Source organism: Scyliorhinus torazame, chromosome 5, assembly GCF_047496885.1.
Source record: "Scyliorhinus torazame isolate Kashiwa2021f chromosome 5, sScyTor2.1, whole genome shotgun sequence".
NCBI classification, from domain to species: domain Eukaryota; kingdom Metazoa; phylum Chordata; class Chondrichthyes; order Carcharhiniformes; family Scyliorhinidae; genus Scyliorhinus; species Scyliorhinus torazame.
The window spans coordinates 151,422,012-151,440,883 of NC_092711.1; the positions used below are offsets into that span (position 1 = coordinate 151,422,012).

General features: G+C 52.2%; 2 protein-coding genes and 1 pseudogene across 2 annotated transcripts in view; 1 reads left to right on the forward strand and 2 right to left on the reverse strand.

Annotated features, from left to right (window-relative positions):
- The window catches only part of LOC140422099 (uncharacterized), a 63,610-nt gene that overhangs the window by 39,364 nt on the left and 5,374 nt on the right, over positions 1-18,872 (reverse strand). The gene's annotated exons all lie outside the window — the stretch shown is intronic.
- On the reverse strand, positions 1,511-17,369 carry LOC140422043 (putative nuclease HARBI1). The gene is made up of 2 exons (XM_072507021.1): positions 16,818-17,369; positions 1,511-3,095 (listed from the first exon to the last, which is right to left on the reverse strand). The coding sequence occupies exon 2, from the start codon at positions 3,087-3,089 to the stop codon at positions 1,635-1,637; it is 1,455 nt and encodes a 484-aa protein (XP_072363122.1). The 5' UTR covers positions 3,090-3,095; positions 16,818-17,369; the 3' UTR covers positions 1,511-1,634.
- LOC140422093 (josephin-2 pseudogene) lies at positions 4,735-11,335 on the forward strand (annotated as a pseudogene).

Sequence of the window (18,872 nt, forward strand, 5' to 3'; positions counted from 1 at the left end):
ATACACTCACCCGTAACCGCATAACCTAATCTGCACATCCCTGGACACTGGGGGGCAATTTATCAGGGCTAATCCACCTAACCCATACATCTTAGGACTGTGGGAAGAAACCAGAGCACTCGGACGAAACCCACACAGACACAGGAGGGCGTACAAACTCCACACAGACAGTGACCATGGCCAGAATCGAACATGGGCCCCTGGTGCTGTGAGGCAACAGGGCCAACTACTGTGCCACTCAAATAAATGTAATTTATTTTTAGAACTAGTCCCCCAACCTTGGATATATCACACTTGGTCCACTCGCAAAGATCAATAAAGACTGAGTCTTGATTTTGTGCAACAACTATGTCTTTCTTTCCATTGCAAATCCCCTGTGAAAATCCAAACACAATGGGCGCGATTCTCCGCTCCCGCGACTAAGTGCCCACGCCGCCGTGAACGCCGTCGAGGTTCACGACGGCACGAAACGGCCCCGATCCCGACCGATTCAGGGCCTGAAAATGGGCTAGGATCGGGGCCGCGAGAAACTCGGGGGGCATGTCGCGAAAGCCGCGTCACCGCGCGACGCCCAAATGAATGGCGCGATCCGCGCACAGAGGACCTGGAGGAGAAGAGATGGCTGAGCCCCGACGAGTCGCACCGAGGTTCCGGGCACGGACCTGGACACCCTGCTGGATGCGGTCGAGCAGAGAAGGGACACCCTCTGCCCAAGACGTGGGCATTGCCAGCCATCCAGCGCGGTGAGGTGCGGTTGGCGTGAGGTTGGCACCGCTGTGGGGCAGACCCACCGGACGGGGGAGCAGTGTCGGAAGAAACTGCACGACCTCACTCGGGCTGCGAGGGTAAGTGCCATGAGGGTGTCCCCAGGGCCCCCCTCCCCCCCCGGCATGAGGGGGGGGAAGTGGGGTGGTGGGTGGTCAGGGGGGGTTGGAGCATCAGGTGCAGTGGTGGGGGGTCAGGGGGGCGTTGGAGCATCAGGTGCAGTGGTGAGGGGGGTCGGGGGGATTGGGGCATCGGGGGGGGTTTGGGCAGGTTCAAGGTGCCCAACGCTTTACTCGACCCACATGAGCCCCAAGACCCCCCCCCGGAGCGATGCCATGGTGTGCTGTCTCCTGAACCAGCAAAAATGTAGTTTATATCTGCACGCCCTGATGATACCCGCCTAATTGTGATGCTTTATCCAACCCCCACCCACCCCAGGACAAGACAGCTCACAACCAGCGAGAGTGTTTGAGAACCGGAGGGGGGTCCCCTGTGCTGCACCCCCTAAACGTTCACGAGCAGAGGGCCCTGGACCTCGCTGGGGGATCCGCCACCCGGGAGGTCGCGACACCCAGCTCGGAGGTGCAGAAGTGAGACAACCCTGCATGTCCTCACCCCCCCCACCCCGCCCCCCCAACCCGTCATAGTCTCCCTCACACATTGCCCACTGCAGCCTCGATCCCCTCCCCCCACACACTCATGCCACTGCACCCTTGCTCCCCTCCCCCCCTCACACTGGGCACCCACAACCACCATACACCCCCCACCGTGTCTAACGAACCCCAAATCTTTATGTTCCCCAGGGCCAGTGCCGGGGGGGGTTGCTGTGTGGTGCCCGTGTGCAGGAGTGACGGTGCAAGTGGCAGTGTTCAGCGAATCCCACCCCCACAGTGCGTGAACCGTGTGGCCACCAACACGTCGCGTGCCCGCTGTCCGCGGCGGTGCTGTCGTGCAGCCTCCTGGACGTAACCAGCACGCGAACAGTGTCTGTGTCCTGCGCCCCTCCCCTCATCCTGATGCGCGCCATCATCCTCCTCCTCCACATCCTCCTCTTCCCCACCCCCCTCGTTTGCGTTACCTCCGGTGCCGTCGGGTCCTCCTCCCTCCGACTCCTCCACCAGGTCATCTCCCCTCTGCATGGCAATGTTGTGCAGCGCACAGCAGACCACAACCATGCGACCGACCCTGTCGGGCCGGTACTGCAGGGCCCCTCCGAAGCGGTCCAGGCATCTGAATCGCATCTTCAGCAGGCCGAAGCACCGCTCCACCACGCCCCAGGTTGCTGCATGTGCCTCATTGTATAGGCTCTCCGCGTTGGTCTGAGGCCTCCGTATTGGCGTCATCAGCCATGACCTCAACGGATAGCGCTTGTCGCCGAGCAACCAGCCCCTCAGCCGGGGGGGACATCCATCGAACATTGCGGGGATGAATGACTGTGCCAGAATGTAGGCGTCATGCACACTCCCGGGGTACTTTGCACACACGTGCATGATCTTCATGTGGGGGTCGCACACCACCTGAATGTTCATGGAGTACGCGCCCTTTCTGTTCATGAACACTTCCCTGTTGTCTGCAGGTGGGTGCATGGGGACGTGCACACCATCGATGACACCCTGGACCATCGGTATCCCGGCCACCTTGGCGAATCCACGTGCCCGTGCTTCCTGCTGTGCTCGGTCCTCGGGGAATTTTATGTACTTGTCCGCGATGGAGTACAAAGCGTCGGTGACGGCCCTGATGCACCTGTGGACCGATGCCTGTGATATTCCGGAGAGGTGCCCGCTCGGCGCCTGGAAGGAACCGGTCGCATAAAAGTTTAGGGCCACCGTCACCTTGACGGAGACTGGTAACGCATGTCCTCCACCAGTTCCAAGTGGTGCGAGGTGCGCCAAGAGGTGGCATATATGTGCGACCGTCTCCCTGCTGAACCGTAGTCTCCTCCTGCATGTGATGTCCGGTAGGGCCTCGAACGACATTCTGACACGGTACACCCTCGGCCTTGCTGGACGCCTGTGGCGCCCTGGCACCACCATCAGTGGATCCTCCTGTTCCTCCTCCTCCTCCTCCTCCCCAAGCACTTCCTCTGCATTCCTCGCCGTCAGGGGGTCAATGTTCCCCTCGGCATCCCCCTGTACATTCGGGTCGTGAGCGCCTGCGGCCTGCGCGGCGACGATGGGCCACTCCACGGCCATCCCCTCTGCTGCAGCAGCAACCGCTGCATCTGTAGCCACTGTGGGCCGTTTGACTCTACGCTGCCGGATGGCAAACTCCAGAGCTGCGGCTCCAACCACGGCAGTGAACATCGCTGTCTGGTTGGCATACATGGTGACCTGCAGGAGGGTGGAGGGGGCAGAGAAACAACATGTTACATGGAGGTTCTTCCACACCTCGCCAGCCGGGTTGCATGGGATACCTGTGTGCCCCGGTGGGATGGTCGCGCTGCAGATACGCACCCAGCCTAACATCTGGTCACTGTCTGCGTCCAACGGTCAGTTCACACCATACTCCTCACCAGTGTGCCAGTCGCCTGTGCCCATCAGCCACACGGCAACCTGCGGCCGTGTCCCCGTCACCGTCCTGCCATATCAGGGCGGCTGACATCCGTGGATGGACGATTCCATCCACACTCTCCCTCATCCCCCCCTCCCACTTGCACACGCTCCCTCATCCCCCCTCCCACCTGCACACTCTCCCTCATCCCCCCTCCCACCTGCACACTCTCCCTCATCCCCCCTCCCACCTGCACACTCTCCCTCATCCCCCCTCCCACCTGCACACTCTCCCTCATCCCCCCCTCCCACCTGCACACTCTCCCTCATCCCCCTCCCACCTGCACACTCTCCCTCATCCCCCCTCCCACCTGCACACTCTCCCTCATTCCCCCTCCCACCTGCACACTCTCCCTCATCCCCCTTCCCAACTGCACACACTCCCTCATCCCCCCTCCCACCTGCACACTCTCCCTCATCCCCTCTCCCACCTGCACACTCTCCCTCATCCCCCCGTTGGCCGCAGCCTTCTCGGGGAAGCCGACCCGATCTCCAGGAGCTGCGGAACAGTCCGCTCACCTCCTCACTGGTCGGCGTCAGCCAGCACGACTGGCTGACGACTTTAAATAGCAGGTGTGAACGGCGATGGCGTGAACTGGGGTCACGCCATCGGCCCATCCGGCCTGAGAATAGCGGGGGTGGCGGAGAATCGCCATTTTGGGTGTCTCGGGCGATTCTCCGGCCTGAGCCGTGCGGAACTCGACGGGGACGTTCTTGCCGCTTGGGTGAATCGCGGGAGGGTGTCGGACCGGCGTCGCGGGGAAATCTGGCGACCCAACCGGCGTGGGAGCAGAGAATCGCGCCCAAGGTATATAGTCAACATTTCCCCCTAAGGAAGAGGAGGGAACTAGAGGGCATAGGTTTAAGGTGAGAGGAGAGAGATACAAAAGAGACCAGAGGAGAAGTACACACAGAGGGTGGTGAACATCTGGAACAGCTGCCAGAGGCAGTGGTAAGACGGGTACAAATTTGTCCTTTAAAAAGCAGTTAGAAGTTACATGGGCAGGGTGGGTACAGAGGGATATGGGCCAAATGCTGGCAAGTGGGACTAGCTTAGTGACAGAAACGGGGATTGAAGGTGAAAATGAGAAAAGAAACGGAAAGGGGCAGAAAAGAAAGTGTTTTACTCACAGATGTTGGAGACAGGAAGACGTTTTCAGTCTGTGTGAAGCCCCAGTTTTCCTCATTGTCCAGCTTCCACGTTCGAACAACGGGGGAGCTGATTGGATGGTGGAAGAGAGTCCTTCCGGTTCACCAACTCTACCCATTGGTCAACAACCTTCCTCCGCCTCACTCATTGTCCCCCCTCCTCGAGACAATGTTTCCAGGCAACCGGCTGACAGCTTCTGCCAGAACAAGAAGCCTCTCGGTGATTTCCCCGGCCCGGGACTGAGCATGTCCGAGGGAGAAGAAAGACTGCGCATGTGCACCGCTGACCTTTCTGCTGAGGCGTTGACCAATGGGAAGGGTTGGATGACCGGAAGGACTCTGGTCCTCCAGGCAATCAGCGCGGGCTTTGTGTGAATGGAGCTTGAACATCATACAGACTGAAACGTCCTCCTGTCCGCAACATCTGTGAGTAAAACACTTTCTTTTTTTCCCCTTTTCCATTTATTTTTCATTCTCACCTTCAATTGGTCACTTGCAGCAACTGAAGGGAAAAGAAGTGAATCCAGAGAGGGTGCAGACTCTGCAAAGCTTGGCCCAGTTCTCTCTCTCTCTCTCTTAAATACATTGACATCCTTTGCTCCCTCAGCTTCACACATTTATTTGTCGAGACTCTCTGAAGCTCAAATACGACAACTATAAACCATCCATGAGCCCTGCCCCTGACCAGCCTGTAATATAACAGGGGCCGGTTCAGCTCAAGTTGTTTGGACAGCTGGTTTGTGATGCGGAGGGAGGCTTCAATTCCCGGCTGAGGTTATTCATGAAGGCACCAGCTTCTCAACCTTGTATCGTGCCTGAGGTGTGTTGATCCTCAGGTTAAATCACCACCAGTCAGATATACCTCTCAATGGGGAAAGCAGCCTATGGTCATCTGGGACCTTGGCGATTTTACCTTTAATCTAACAATTAAATCCACGCGACATAATCCTCACCCAATCCGAAGCCTCGAACTGTACGCACCAGATAATTCGACTCGAGCAAAAACTTTCTCTGCATCGAAGGAGATCACCAGCCCATTCACTGTGTATTTCTGAAAAGCCTGAATCACATTCAGCAACCTTCCAACATTGTTACTGGAATGTCTTCCCCCTTATAAACCCAGACTGGTCCCCCCGACCCGCACGATTGTTTGAAGGATGTCCTCCAGCCTTCTCGCCAAACTTTAGATCGTAATTTGAAGTCAAGGTTCAAAAGAGATATTGGCCAATAAGAGGCACACTCCTCTGGGTCCTTCAGAATCAAAGAGATAGTAGCCTCCCGAACAGTCGATGGCAGCATCCCTGAGTCAAAAGAGTGACAATACATACCCATCAAAGGGTCCAACAACAAATCCTCAAGCTCCCGATAAAACTCACACCCACAGCCATTCCGGTCCCGGTGCTTTACCCGGCTGCAGCTCCTTCATGGCCTTTGAAACCTCTTCCCCTGAAAGGGGAGCATTAAGAGGCTCACACTGGCTTTCTGAGGCCTCAGGGAAGAGAATAAATGCTCCATATCCAGCAACACTTCACCAGACTTCAGAGACTTTATAATCTTGCATAGAATTCCCCAAATCCCTGTTTATCTCCTCTCTCCTCACAACCCTTTTCCCTCCCCCAAGCCGCACAGAGGGAATTGTTCCAATGTCGGCCTTTTTCTTTGTCAAACAGGTCATGTATTTGCTCGGTTTATTCCCAAAGTCGTACATCTGCCTCGCAAACCTTTCTTGACCTGCTGCATCAATAGGGAATCCAAAACCACTCTTGTCTCATTAAGCTCCTTCAGCAATAGCTTATTAGAGATCTCTTTATAATTCTGCTCGCCCTTCGTGAAACAAACCCCCAGACATTGCTGGTTCTTCAGCATTCGAGCATAAACTTTACATGTCTCCCATAAAATGGAGGGGGGAATACCAGGGGTCGAGTTAACCCAAAGGAAGAACTCAAACTCGTTCTTAAAATGCTTAGTAAATGAAGTATCTCTTATCAGAGAGGCAGCAAACCTCCACATTCTCGACCTGTGGTGAACTCTCGAGTAGAATTCCAGAGAAACAGGGGGATGGTCCACAATCGATGGTCACGACGGTGCAAGAGGACACTAGGTGTAGGATCGTCCTTGACATAAAAATGTTGTTGATTCTAGTATGACATTGATTAGGGCTATAAGAAGGTAAAATCTCCGCCCCTCAGGTGCAACGTTGTCCAAACATCCACAGAACCCACCTTCTCACAAGTAAAGGCCGATGCCCTAGCTTGCGGCGGGGGTGGGGGGGGGGGGGGGGGGGGGGGGGTGGGGGGGGGGGGGGGGGGCTGTTCCTGGTAACCGGGAGTTTATCTACCAGAGGATTTAAGTGGCAGTTGAAGTCGCCAACCATAAAAGACTTAGTTGAAGCTAACTCTGCAAAATGCACAAAGGCCTTAGTAATGAACTCCGGGGAGTAATTCAGGGATCCATAAACATTCATTATTGAAGCAACATCACCATGCACTGAACCTCTAATGATCACATATCTATCTCCTTTGTCCTTGGTGCAGGTTTCAACCTTAAAAGGGATATTTTTATTAATAAGGATTGCCACATCCCTGCTACTTGATGAAAAGGAGATGAAAAAACCTGCCTCGCCCAATCCCGCCTCAATTTAAAGTGTTCCTCATCATCCAGATGAGTTTCCTGCAAAAAAGCTATGTCGACTTTTTCCTTAAGAAAGGAGAGGACAACCATAGATTTGAGCCAGGGAAGTGGGATTGGAAATTTTCGGAGATGGGATTGGAAAGGAATGAGGACACGAAAAGATTTATTTCTTGGGGGTCATTTTGCGGGATTAAAGGAGCTGGGAGCGAAGTATGGGCTGGAGCAAGGGGAAATATTTAGATACTTGCAGATTCGAGACTGCCAGAAAGGAGATACAGAGTTTCCCAGTAGAACCAGCTTCCACATTGCTGGAGGAGGTGCTGACGACAGGGGGACTGGGGAAGGGGTAGTATTGGCGGTTTACGGGGCTATTTTGGAGGAGGAGAAGGCGCCGTGTGTATTTATGTTTGCCCTATGTATTGTTCTCATGTATGGAATGATCTATCTGAACTGTACACAGAACAATACTTTTCACTGTATCTCGGTACACGTGACAATTAACAAATCCAATCCTCACCATTGAGGTGATAGTATTTCCAATCAGTAAGGCTACTCCACCCCCTCTGCCATATTCTCCGTCCCTCCTGTAAACTTTATAACCGGTATATTTGTCCAGTCCAGACCATCCTGCTACTTGTTTTTGGAACTGTATTGAGTTCCCCTGAGGCTGTCCCCTCCCCCTCCATTTATTAGTTTAAAGTCCTTCTGACCTCTCTATTTATCCTTTCCACGAGGACACTGGTCCCAGATCGGTTCAGGTGGCGACTGTCCCAACGGTACAGATCCCTCCTGTCCCAATACTGATGCCTGTGCCCCATGAAATGGAACCCCTCGTTCCCGCACCACTCCTTTAGACAAGTGTTTACTTCTGTAATTTTCTCATCCCTGTGCCAAATTTGTACGTGACTCGAGTAATAATCCAGAGATTATAACCCTTGAGAACCTGTTCTTTAATTTTGTGCCTCATTCCTGATATTCCCAAACAGGTCCTCTTTCCTAGTCTTGCCAATGTTGTTTGTCCCAATGTGGACCACAGCAACTGGATCCTCCCCCCTCCCTCTCCAATATCCTTTCAAGCCAGTTAGAGATGCCCCTCACCCTGGCACCGGGCAGGCAACATACCATGTGGGACTCTCGGTCCTGCTTCCAAAGGATGTTATCAGTTCCCCTAATTATAGAATCCCCGACAACTACCACTTCCTCCCCCCGCTTGAATGGCCTCCTGTACCAGGGTGCAGTGGTCAGCCAGCTCATCCTTCCTACAGTCACTGCTCCGATACCCTGCCCCTCCGAGTCCGCTCCCTGGAGACTCGGCTGTGAATCCCCGAGATAAGGTTTCTGTACTCACAGCTCTGACACTCCATCCCTCTGAGTCCACTCCCTGGAGACTAGGTATGGGGAATAGGTATTGGGGAATGAGAGGAAGGAATGTTCCATAGAAACAAGAATTCTCTGTTCTGAATTTCTATCCTGTACTGAGTGTTGACTTTTGTAAACTCCTTTTACAGATATTACAAGAGGAGGAATTACAGACAGAAATCTCAATTGTCACGTCTCGGTCTTACAGAGTCACTCGATACCTTGGGATCTGAGTATCATCGGACTTTGAACCTCGAAGGAGAAACGTTTGCCCGATCTGACGGCATCAAAAGATTTTAAACATCAGTGTGACTGGAAAAGCACCGAGACACACGCACCCGAGTGAGAGTGTTCCAGGGGACTGACTGTGGAAAGAGTCCAAGTCTCTGTCCTCGAGGAGCTCCCGCTGTTGGCCACTGTCTATGCCGATTTCGGGGGTTTCCCCGTTTTTTTGCTCCCCCCCCACCTCCGATTTCCGGCAGCCTTTGGGGCTGTCCCGGGCGTCCAGCCGGGCCGGTTTCAGAACCGGCGAGGAACCCCACGCGAGTGTCTGGCGGCCGGAGCTGAGGTGTCGGGCCCGGACGCACGCATTTGGAGCAACGGGGGTGGAGCCAAACTGAGGATGAGGCGGCAGGCCCGAAGCCAGGGCGCAATGTAGTGGAGATGTTCCACACCGGGTGGCTCCCGCCTAGAGTGTGTTTTTTTAAGAAGTCGGAAATCCGGTCCCGGGGGACGTTTTGAGGAATATTTTAAAAAAATATTTTTGAAGACTTTTTTTTTAGATTGAAGGAAGAAAAAGAAAAACAATAAGTCGTTAAAAGATAAAAAAGGGCTCTCCGTCCGGGCCTGGTCGGGAATGGCTCATCCTCGGGGTTGGCAGTGACTCACCTGGCGGCCTGTCCTCACTCTCCGGGTGTGGGGATGTCGGAGCCCCTCCCGGGTGTGGGGATGTCGGAGCCCCCCTCGGGTGTGGGGATGTCGGAGCCCTTCCCGGGTGTGGGGATGTCGGAGCCCCCCCCTCCGCTGTACCACGAGCGGCAGCGCCTGGAGCTCTGCGCCCTCCATGCCCTCAACAACCTCCTGCAGCAGCCGCTCTTCACCCAGCAGCAGCTGGACGGGCTGAGCGGCCAGCTGGCTCCCGACTCACTGGTGAATCCACATCGCAGTTTGTTAGGAACTGGGAACTATGATGTCAACGTCCTCATGGCCGCCTTGCTAACTCAAGGTCTCGCTGCGATTTGGTGGGATAAACGCAAGTCGCTCAGCAGCTTGGTGCTGAGCCGGGTCCATGGCTTCATCCTCAACATTCCCTCCAACATGACGCTGGGCTTTGTCTCGCTCCCCATCCAGCGCAAGCACTGGGTGGCAGTCAGGCAAATCAACGGGGCCTACTACAACCTGGACTCCAAACTAAAGGCCCCAGTTCCAATCGGGAATGAGGAGGAACTGAGGAAGTTCCTGCAGGACCAGATCGCCCAGGATCCCTGTGAGCTGCTGCTGGTGGTGCCGAGGGTGGTGGAGGAGGACGGAAGCTGGCTGCTCACTCCCTGAACGCGAGACGCGGGAGATCGGACAGTGGGTGCGGTGAGGGGGGGGAAAAGTCTCGCCGCCGATGGCAGGCTGACTCAGACCTCCAGCTGAGACGGATTAAGCAAGCGCGCTGGGGAGGTGGAAAAAATAATTGGAAACTCTAAATTTATTTAAAAAAAGAATTTGAAATGTTTAAAGAGACAATATCAGCAGGACTGTTATTGAATCATTGCCTCTATCATTTCCTATATTGCTCCATCGTCACATAGTTTAAGTTCATTGACCAGACTGAAACAAACAGGAATGGGGTTTTAATACATAATATTATGCAATGTTGCTTGATGGTACAGTTAGAACTCAGCTCAATTCCTCGAGGTCACTCTCTCATTGGGAATATCACATCATTAAATAAAAGAATGACACCAATCACTGGGGGGAAAAAAAGATGCAAAAAGCAGCGGCGAAGAAGGAAACGTGGGTTCGCCATCGAATGAGAGGACCAACAAAAGCACTGACAAGATGGCAGATGCCGGACCGCAAGGTGGGGCCGCATTGCTTACGGTGGAACAGATGACCGAGGTGATGGCTGTGGAGCTGGAGAAGCAGTTTGCGAGGCACATGGAGGCTTTGAGGAAGGAGATGGCGGTCGCACTGAGATCATTGGTGGAGGAGGCAATTGCCCCGGTGAGGGTAGCTGTGGCAAAAAGACATCAGCCGAGGTGAGCGAGCAGGGCAAGAAGATGAAGGAAGTGGAGGAGGCCGTGTCGCAGCACAGCGACCAGCTCACCTCGATGTGGGACGAGATGCAGAGGGTGGTGGAGGCTAACAGAGGACTCCGAGCAAATCTGAGAATTGTGGGCTTGCCCGAAGGGACAGAGGGCTCAAGGCCAACAGAGTACTTTGCTAAGGTGCTGGCGGAGTTGATGGGGGAGAGTGAGAACCCCTCCCAGTTTGAGCTGGACCGAGCTCATCGGTCGTTAAGGCCAAAGCCCAAAGTAAATGAACCGCCAGGAGCAGTAATTATCTGCTTCCATAAATACCACATGAAGGAGAAGGTGTTAAGCTGGGCGAAGCAGAAGCGCGAGGTGCAGTGGGATGGTGTGGAGTTTGGGTTTACCAGGACTTGACAGTGGAGTTGGCAAAGAGACGAGCACCATTCGGCCGAGTAAAGGCAACATTTACAACAAGGTGTGGTATACCCGGCGAAGCGGAGGGTGACGTATAACAGTGGAGGCGGTTGGGACAGACGTGAGGAGCGGAGCTGGAAGAGAGACTGTGGTTGGGGAGCTGGAAAATGTATAAATGCTGTAACTTTCTTTTCATTGTCGTGTATTGTAATTTTCTTTACTTCACATTGTCACAGAGTTTTTATTGTTTGGGTTCATTGGTATTCTGTGTTGCGATGGTTATATGTTATTTTAATGAATTGTATGGGATGGATTGTTGTTTTTCTCTGGGGCTGGGTGGGAGGTGACAGTATACCTTGGGGGGAGGAACCTGTGCAAGCTAACTAAAGTTGGCTAGTGAACGGAGGTGAGGTGAGAGGAGGGCTGCGGACATTGGAGCCTGGTTGGCAAGTTTTGATGGGCCTACGAGCCGAGCAGAGGGGGGGGGGGATCGATACAGGGAGACTTTTTTTCGAGAGGAAGTGCAGGGGGGGGATTCTGGGAGGGGGGGGGGGTTCGATGTTAATAATGGATAGGGGTGGGTAAGGCTCATGGGGCAGAGCCTGGTGGTATGATGATGGTGGTTAAGAAGGGGGGGGAGTGAGAGACCCTCAGTTAGGATAGTCATGTGGAACGTGAGGGGGTTGGGAGGTCCAGTCAAGAGGTCAAGGGTGCTTGCGCATCTTAAAGGTTTGAAAGCTGATGTAGCAATGCTGCAGAAGACTCACTTGAGGGTGAAGGACCAGGTGAGACTTAAAAAGGGCTGGGTTAGTCAGATGTTTCACTCTGGATTTGACGGAAGGGCTCGAGGGATAGCGGTAATGGTCAGCAAAAGAGTACGCTTCCAGATGGAGAAGGTGGTTGCAGATCAGGGAGGTAGGTATGTGATTGTGACAGGGGCACTGGAGGGGAGGTTAGTGGCGCTAGTAAGTGTATACGGTCCCAATTGGGACGATGTGGCATTCGCAAAGAAGGTGTTTGGGGCTGTCCCCGACTTGGACACACACAAACTAAGTGGGGTTGGAACTTGGTGCAGGAGCCAAGGTTAGACAGGTCACGGCTGCGCTCTCTGGTCCCATCAGTGGGGGGGGGGGGGGGGGGGGGGTGAAGGCGTTGGCTGGGCTAATGGTGGAAATGGGAGGGGTGGACCCGTGGAGGTTTCTGTGAGAATTTACGTTCCTTTTGCCCTCAGTCTGGTCTCAGTAATAGTGCAGTACAACTGGAACGGTCGATCATATAAGGGCCTGTCCAGGGTTGGGGCTTGTAATAAGGCCTGTTTTAAGAGACGGAAGGCTTCGAGGGCCTCGGTGGCGAGAGTAAAAGTCCATTCCTTGCTGGTGTAAGGCATCAGCAGCTTAGTATAGACAGCGATGTTTGGTATCCACTGCCCGCAATAATTTACCATGCCCAGCCAGTGACGGACCTCCTTGGCTGTGGTAGGGGCGGGGAGTTGGCACATAGGTTCAATTCAACTGGTTTCGAGACTTCTTTCTGTGGCTGTGAGTAGGATTCCCAGGAACTTGACTTTTGTCTGGGCCACCAGTACCTGGGATTGTGAAACAACATAGCCCAGTGAGGATAGGTGATTTAATAATTGTATCACATCTTCCCTGTTACTGGGCTCATCGGGGCTGACTATCAACAGGTCATCTACGTACTGTACGAGAGTGGAACCATGTTTCAAATTCAGAGTCTGGAGTTGAGTCTGCAGACATCTGGAGAAGAGAATGGGTGAGTTAACAAATCCCTGTGGAAGTCGGGTCCAGTTATACTGCTGTCCATTGTAGGTGAAGGCAAACAAATACTGGCTTTCAAGCGCGAGTGGGAGAGCAAAGAAAGCGTGTTGGAGTTTGACTATGGCGAAGACCCGGGCTCAGGCTGGGATTTGAGCCAGTATGTGGGCGGGATTAGGGACGAGGGCATGTAATGGTTGCGCGATGGCATTAATTGAACGCAAGTCCTGTACTAGCCGGTACTGGTCCGGTTTGCCTGGTTTGGACACCGCAAAGTATGGGTGTGTTACATTCTGATAGGCACGGGACAAGGATCCCCTGTTGCAACAGTCCTTGGATTAATCTGGCTATAGACGGGATGGCTTGGGGTTTCAGGGGCTTTGTCGAATGGAGGGCGGAGTCACATGGTCCTTAATGGGTGTAACCTCCGCCTGTCCCACCTGTGACGGGTGATCCGCCCAAACCTGAGGGTTAACATATTCCAAAACGTCGCGCCCCAGATGATGCTGGAGTCGGGTGTTAACCGTCTCGGGCCTCGGAGTACCGTATGGAAGTGCCGTCTGGCAGTACCTGGAGTGCATATTCTGTCAGATCCGATTGGTCCACCGCCCTCCTTACCATAAGCCCCAGATCCTTGGCATGGTATGGGTTGTGGGCCTGGCGTGTAATATGGGGGGCCACGGAGGCGGATTGTTGCCATAAATGTGGTGGTAGTGTAACAAAGACGGCTGTACCTTCTTGTCCCGTGACTGTGGCTGTAATCGTGATTGGCCATCTGGTCCCAACTAACGACCGATATTTGTCCTCTAATTCCCGGCTCTGTCCGGTTCTGTCATAAGCCAGGGTAACTTGGGACAGCGAATGTTCTATGTCCAACGTCCACCACTGGGGTGTAGTAGAGACATAACACTGTTGTCTCGGCCTCCATGATTGAACCATTATCCCCTTGTCCCCGCATTCCAGCCGCAGCTGGAAGATACACAGTAGATCTCGGGCCAACAAATTGCAGTCCAATCCGGTGGTGACCACAAATTGATGATCTGTCGACTCATTCTCATAAGTTGCCTTCACCGGTTCCGAAATGGGATACTGACGCACCTGCCTTGGAACCCCGACAAATGCTGGGTGTGGTCGGATAGTGGTAGCTGGAGTTCCGATTGCACTGAAGACATGGCTGCTCCGGTGTCGATCATAGATGGGTAATGTTGATCTCCTATCTGCAGAGAAACGATGGGTTCTCTGTCCGAATGGAGAGTCCGTATGACTAAATTGGCTCGCCAGAGTCTTGTGATGGAAGGGGTTTGTTTGGGAGAAGTCGGTGTACCTCGTCTGCTCTCCCCTTGGTGGGTACCCCCTCCTTTGCGTCGGGTATCCTCCTCCTGCCACCTGTCTTCTAAATGGACATTCCTGATGCCAGTGATCTGCGTGGCCACAGTTGAAACATGAATTATTCCCTCTATATCCGGCCTTCTTCCGGTGGACCTATGGCCCCGCAGAGGGAGTGGCAGTTGCAAGATTGCTGGTGCATACGGCGGGCCATGGAGAGGGGCTGAAGATCCATTTGGGTGGGTTTGATATCCTCCCCCGTGTTGATCCACCCACCCGAGGTCACAATATTGGGGTTCCAGCTGGTAAGCCACCATACCTGCGCTCGGTTGGGGTCTCGGATCATCCTTTTTCATTACATACTCTCTTTTTTTGTAACTGGGCCCCCTTCTTGTACTCGCCCTCCTTCCAGTAAAATCTAACTGCCTGGGCCATCTGGGAAGGGTCGTTCTCTGTCCAATTCATGTTATTCCATTTCACAGCGGTGGCCACGGAAGGTGGTAGGCAATGCATTAACGTGGCGCAATATTGAGGGGAATTCTGACCATTTTGATACGGTAAGTTGCCTGATTGCCCACGGTAGATTTCATTAAAGCGTTCCAGAAATTCCTCTGGCTCCTCAGTCTTTGTGGGTTTGATATCTAGGATGGCAGAGATGTTTATGGGCTTTTGAAACGTGGCACTTAGTGCATTCAGGATTTGTGCCGGTCTATCATCGTCCAGGGCATGGGCCTGTTGAAGTGCCGCGTGGTCGGCATAATTCAAATGGTTGAGATGACTGCGGTATTCGGCTGGGGTTAAGACCTGTTGGACTAGGGCCCAGAGGTCCCTAGAGTCTGCTTGATAAACTGAGATGGTGATTCTCAGATAGTCCACAAAAGCATCATGGAATTTCTTCCTGTCTGTGATTGCAGGTAGAATAGCCATCATCTCACTGGGTCTCACGGAAAGTAAACATCGATCGTGGGCTGAGCTGCCGATGTAGCGACATCAGGGTTGGGCATTTTCCTAATCGGTAACTGTCTCGGAGTCTCGCTAGGGGGCGTCAAAGGTGGTGTAGGTAGGGGAGATTCCTCTTCAGAAGCATCTGAGTCCTCCCCTTCCGATATGGGGGGCTCCGGTTCTTCAGAACCGTCCCGGTCCTCGTCACGTGGTAACAGAATTTTCTGTCCTGTCATCTTGGCCTTAAAGGATCTAGGTCGTAGGCGTAATTGTTTCCGGATGGTCTCAAGATGCCTTTTTCATAGTCCGAGATCGGGTCCTCCACCCAACTGGGCTTGTATAACGGGGTTTCCCTTTTCTAACGGGTGTCGGGGTGAGGAAGTAGGACCTGAACTATCAATTGAAGGAGCTGGCAGCGGTGCCTCCGGAGCTACTAGACGATCGGCCAGAGGGGGAGGGATAATCGTCTGGGCCTGTGAGACTGAGTCTAAAGGGACTGGAGTGGCCAACATGAATTGAATCTGGGGAACAGCGACTGGATATAAATTATGATACCCTGGTGGCGCTGGAGGTGGTGAAGGCAATGCCTCTAGTGCCGTCGGGACCCTACCGGACATGGTCCAATTCTCTAGGTCGTCATCTACCTCTGTCAATGCAAGGCCAGCCATTGAACTACGTAGTCCACTCTTCTCACTCGAGTCTGCCCTTTTAGGTATCTCCCTTTCCTTCTGTGATGGGGCTGGTTTAGCACACTGGGCTAAATTGCTGGCTTTTAAAACAGACCAAGGCAGGTCAGCAGCACGGTTCAATTCCCGTACCAGCCTCCCCGAACAGGCACCAGAATGTGGCGACTATGGGCCTTTCACAATAACTTCATTTGAAGCCTACTTGTGACAATAAGCGATTTTCATTTCATTTTCTGTGCGCGTTTTTTGAATGCATACTCCTTTTTCAGGATTTCCAGAGTCTTCTGGTTCCCCCTTCTCTAATTGATATTGCCATTTTAGGGGCATTTTCTTGCCAATTTGATAACAGGGTTTTATCTTTCTCCTCTTGGCAATATTGCCTCCATAATCCATTTAACTCTTTGGCCTTCATTCCCTATTCATTTTTCAGATTTTCTCCTGAATTTTCTTAACGATTTCCAAATCTTTGGTTCCTCCTAGTAGCTATTCATCTCCCAATTTCTTATTTAGAGCTGCGGAAAACTGCCTAAAGTCTCTTCCTTGGTCTGGGTATTTACCACATGATGCTTGTAACGGACTACCTGGGTGTTATCTAAACAATTCCCCCTAATCTCGAACTATTCCTCAGACTGCGTTGTTCGCCACTACAGTCCAAGAATGCAATTTAACTTAATCAATTCTAGTTTCAACACACACGGAATTGAATTATCCCTGATATTCCCTCAGTTCTCTAATCGGCTTTTAACTGAACTATCACTAGGATATTCCCTCAGTTTCTAACTGAATTATCACTAGGATATTCCCTCGGGTTCTCATCGACCCTCAGTCGTACCTACATCAACTGAAATTTAATTTTTCTAATCCGCCAGACTGACCTTTGATCTCATCGAGACGATCTTACTTGACCATGGGCGAGTGATCAAACTTTTATCAGACTACGAGACAGAGGAAAACCGACATGGTCATTTTCCAACCACTCACATCGTGGGCCCATTTCCTCTCCGTCCAAGACTAGTTTAGTTCTGATTTCGCAGATGACCGGTGATCGTCTGTTGAGATCCCACTTCTGACACCAAATGAGAATTTTTGCCCTCAGTCTGGTCTCAGTAAATAGACGAGTCGGATTGTAGGTAAAACAATTTACTTTATTTGTGCAGCTTGCAAGCTGACTCACTCTGCCAGAGTCTTGTCGAATCCCCAGAGTGAGTGAGGTATAGAACAAAGACTTTGTCTCATATACATTGGTATAAAAAAATGAGGTTACACACACGACCAAATAAGGTAACTTGGCAATTGTAGGGTTTCCCATAGGTTCTCTAACATTCCTTAACCTAGCCATATAAGGTAATCTTAGCAATTACTGGTCCCAATAGGCTACCTTCACATTCCTTTTGCCTGAGGCCCCTGTGATCACCCATCCCCCTCACCATAATACTCCTGACTTGGCCTAGCTACCCACCATGCTTCAGTGCCATCCCCTTTTGTTCATTTCCTCATTTGTTCTTTGTTTGGTGCAGACATAATGGGCCGAATGGCCTCCTTCTGCGCTGTATGGTTCTAACTCAGTAATTCAATTAACAGGGACTCCACGTTGCTGCCTGTGCCACTGATGAAAGGCCCGGCTCAGCAGCTCATTGTCTGTGTCTCTGATTAATGTGCTCAAGTCAGCAAAACCCATCATGCCCCTTACTTTAGTTTGTGATGCTCCATCTAGTTAACATAATACATATTTTCACACACAATATCCATATATTGTAGGTATCTCTGCATTAACACACTCTAACAGATCAGAGACAAATGTATTTATTTTAGATCTACCTGTCGTGGGGGAAGAACACGATTTACTATCAAGGATAAAATAAATGTCCTTCATCGGCTTTTGTGAATCATTTCAGTGGAAATGTGCTCTCCCAGGGTCAATGAGCATCAGCCCACTGGAAGCAAAGTCGTGAGACCGGCCAGAATAGACCCACTGTACAGAACCTTGGTTAGACCACAGTTGGAGTACTGTGTGCAGTTTTACTCCCCTCACCTTCGGAAAGATATTATTTCCACAGAGCGAGGGCAATGAAGGTTCACCAGACTTGTTCCGGGGATGGCAGGACTGTCCTATGAAGAGAGTTTGGGGAAACTGGGCCTGTATTTTCTACAGTTTCGTAGAATGAGAGGTGGCCATAAGACATAGGAGCAGAATTAGGCCACTCAGCTCATCGAATCTGCTCCGCCATTCAATCATAGCTGAGGTGATCTCATAGAAACTTATAAAATACTGAAAGGAATAGACAGGGTGGGTGCAGGTGAGATGCTTCCCCTGGTTGGGGAGTCTGGAACCAGGGGACACAATTTCAAAATAAGGGGGAAGCCACTTAGGACCGGTCTCGGAGGAGACATTTCTTTACTCAGAGGGTTGTGAATCTTTGGAATCCTCTACCCCAGAGGGCTGTGGGAGCTCAGTCACTGAGTGTGTTTAAAGCAGCAGAGACTGACAGATTTCTAAACACCAATAACACAAAGGGATATGGGGATAGTGTGGGGAAAAAGACATTGAAGTGGATGAACATCCTGAAGGGTGTCATGAAGCATGCTAATGTTATCTGTTGGGTATCCCAACTTGGAACACCGGTTCATGGCGGTGTATAGATTTATTTTGTTTTGGTGTGAGGAGACAAACGAGACCCCAGTGAGAATAAATAGCCCAGTCATCGTGTAACAATTATTAAAGACTATTTATTAAAGTAAAGAAAGACAAATACACACAGACAGGATGACGTCACTCTCACACAATTCAGATGTGCGAATTACTAAACACCGCAATTTGTAGAGAACGTACTCCTGGTTACACAATTATCTACAATCCTGAACTCTGTAAGGGCAGCACGGTGGCACAGTGGGTTAGCCCTGTTGCCTCACGCCGCCGAGGTCCCAGGTTCGATCCTGGCTCTGGGTCACTGTCCGTGTGGAGTTTGCACATTCTCCCCGTGTTTGCGTGGGTTTCGCCCCACAACCCAAAGATGTGCAGGGTAGGTGGATTGGCCA

Bases quoted from the DNA above. Each gene is read 5' to 3' on its own strand.
- LOC140422043 (XM_072507021.1), bottom strand. From the start codon at position 3,089: ATGTATGCCAACCAGACAGCGATGTTCACTGCCGTGGTTGGAGCCGCA.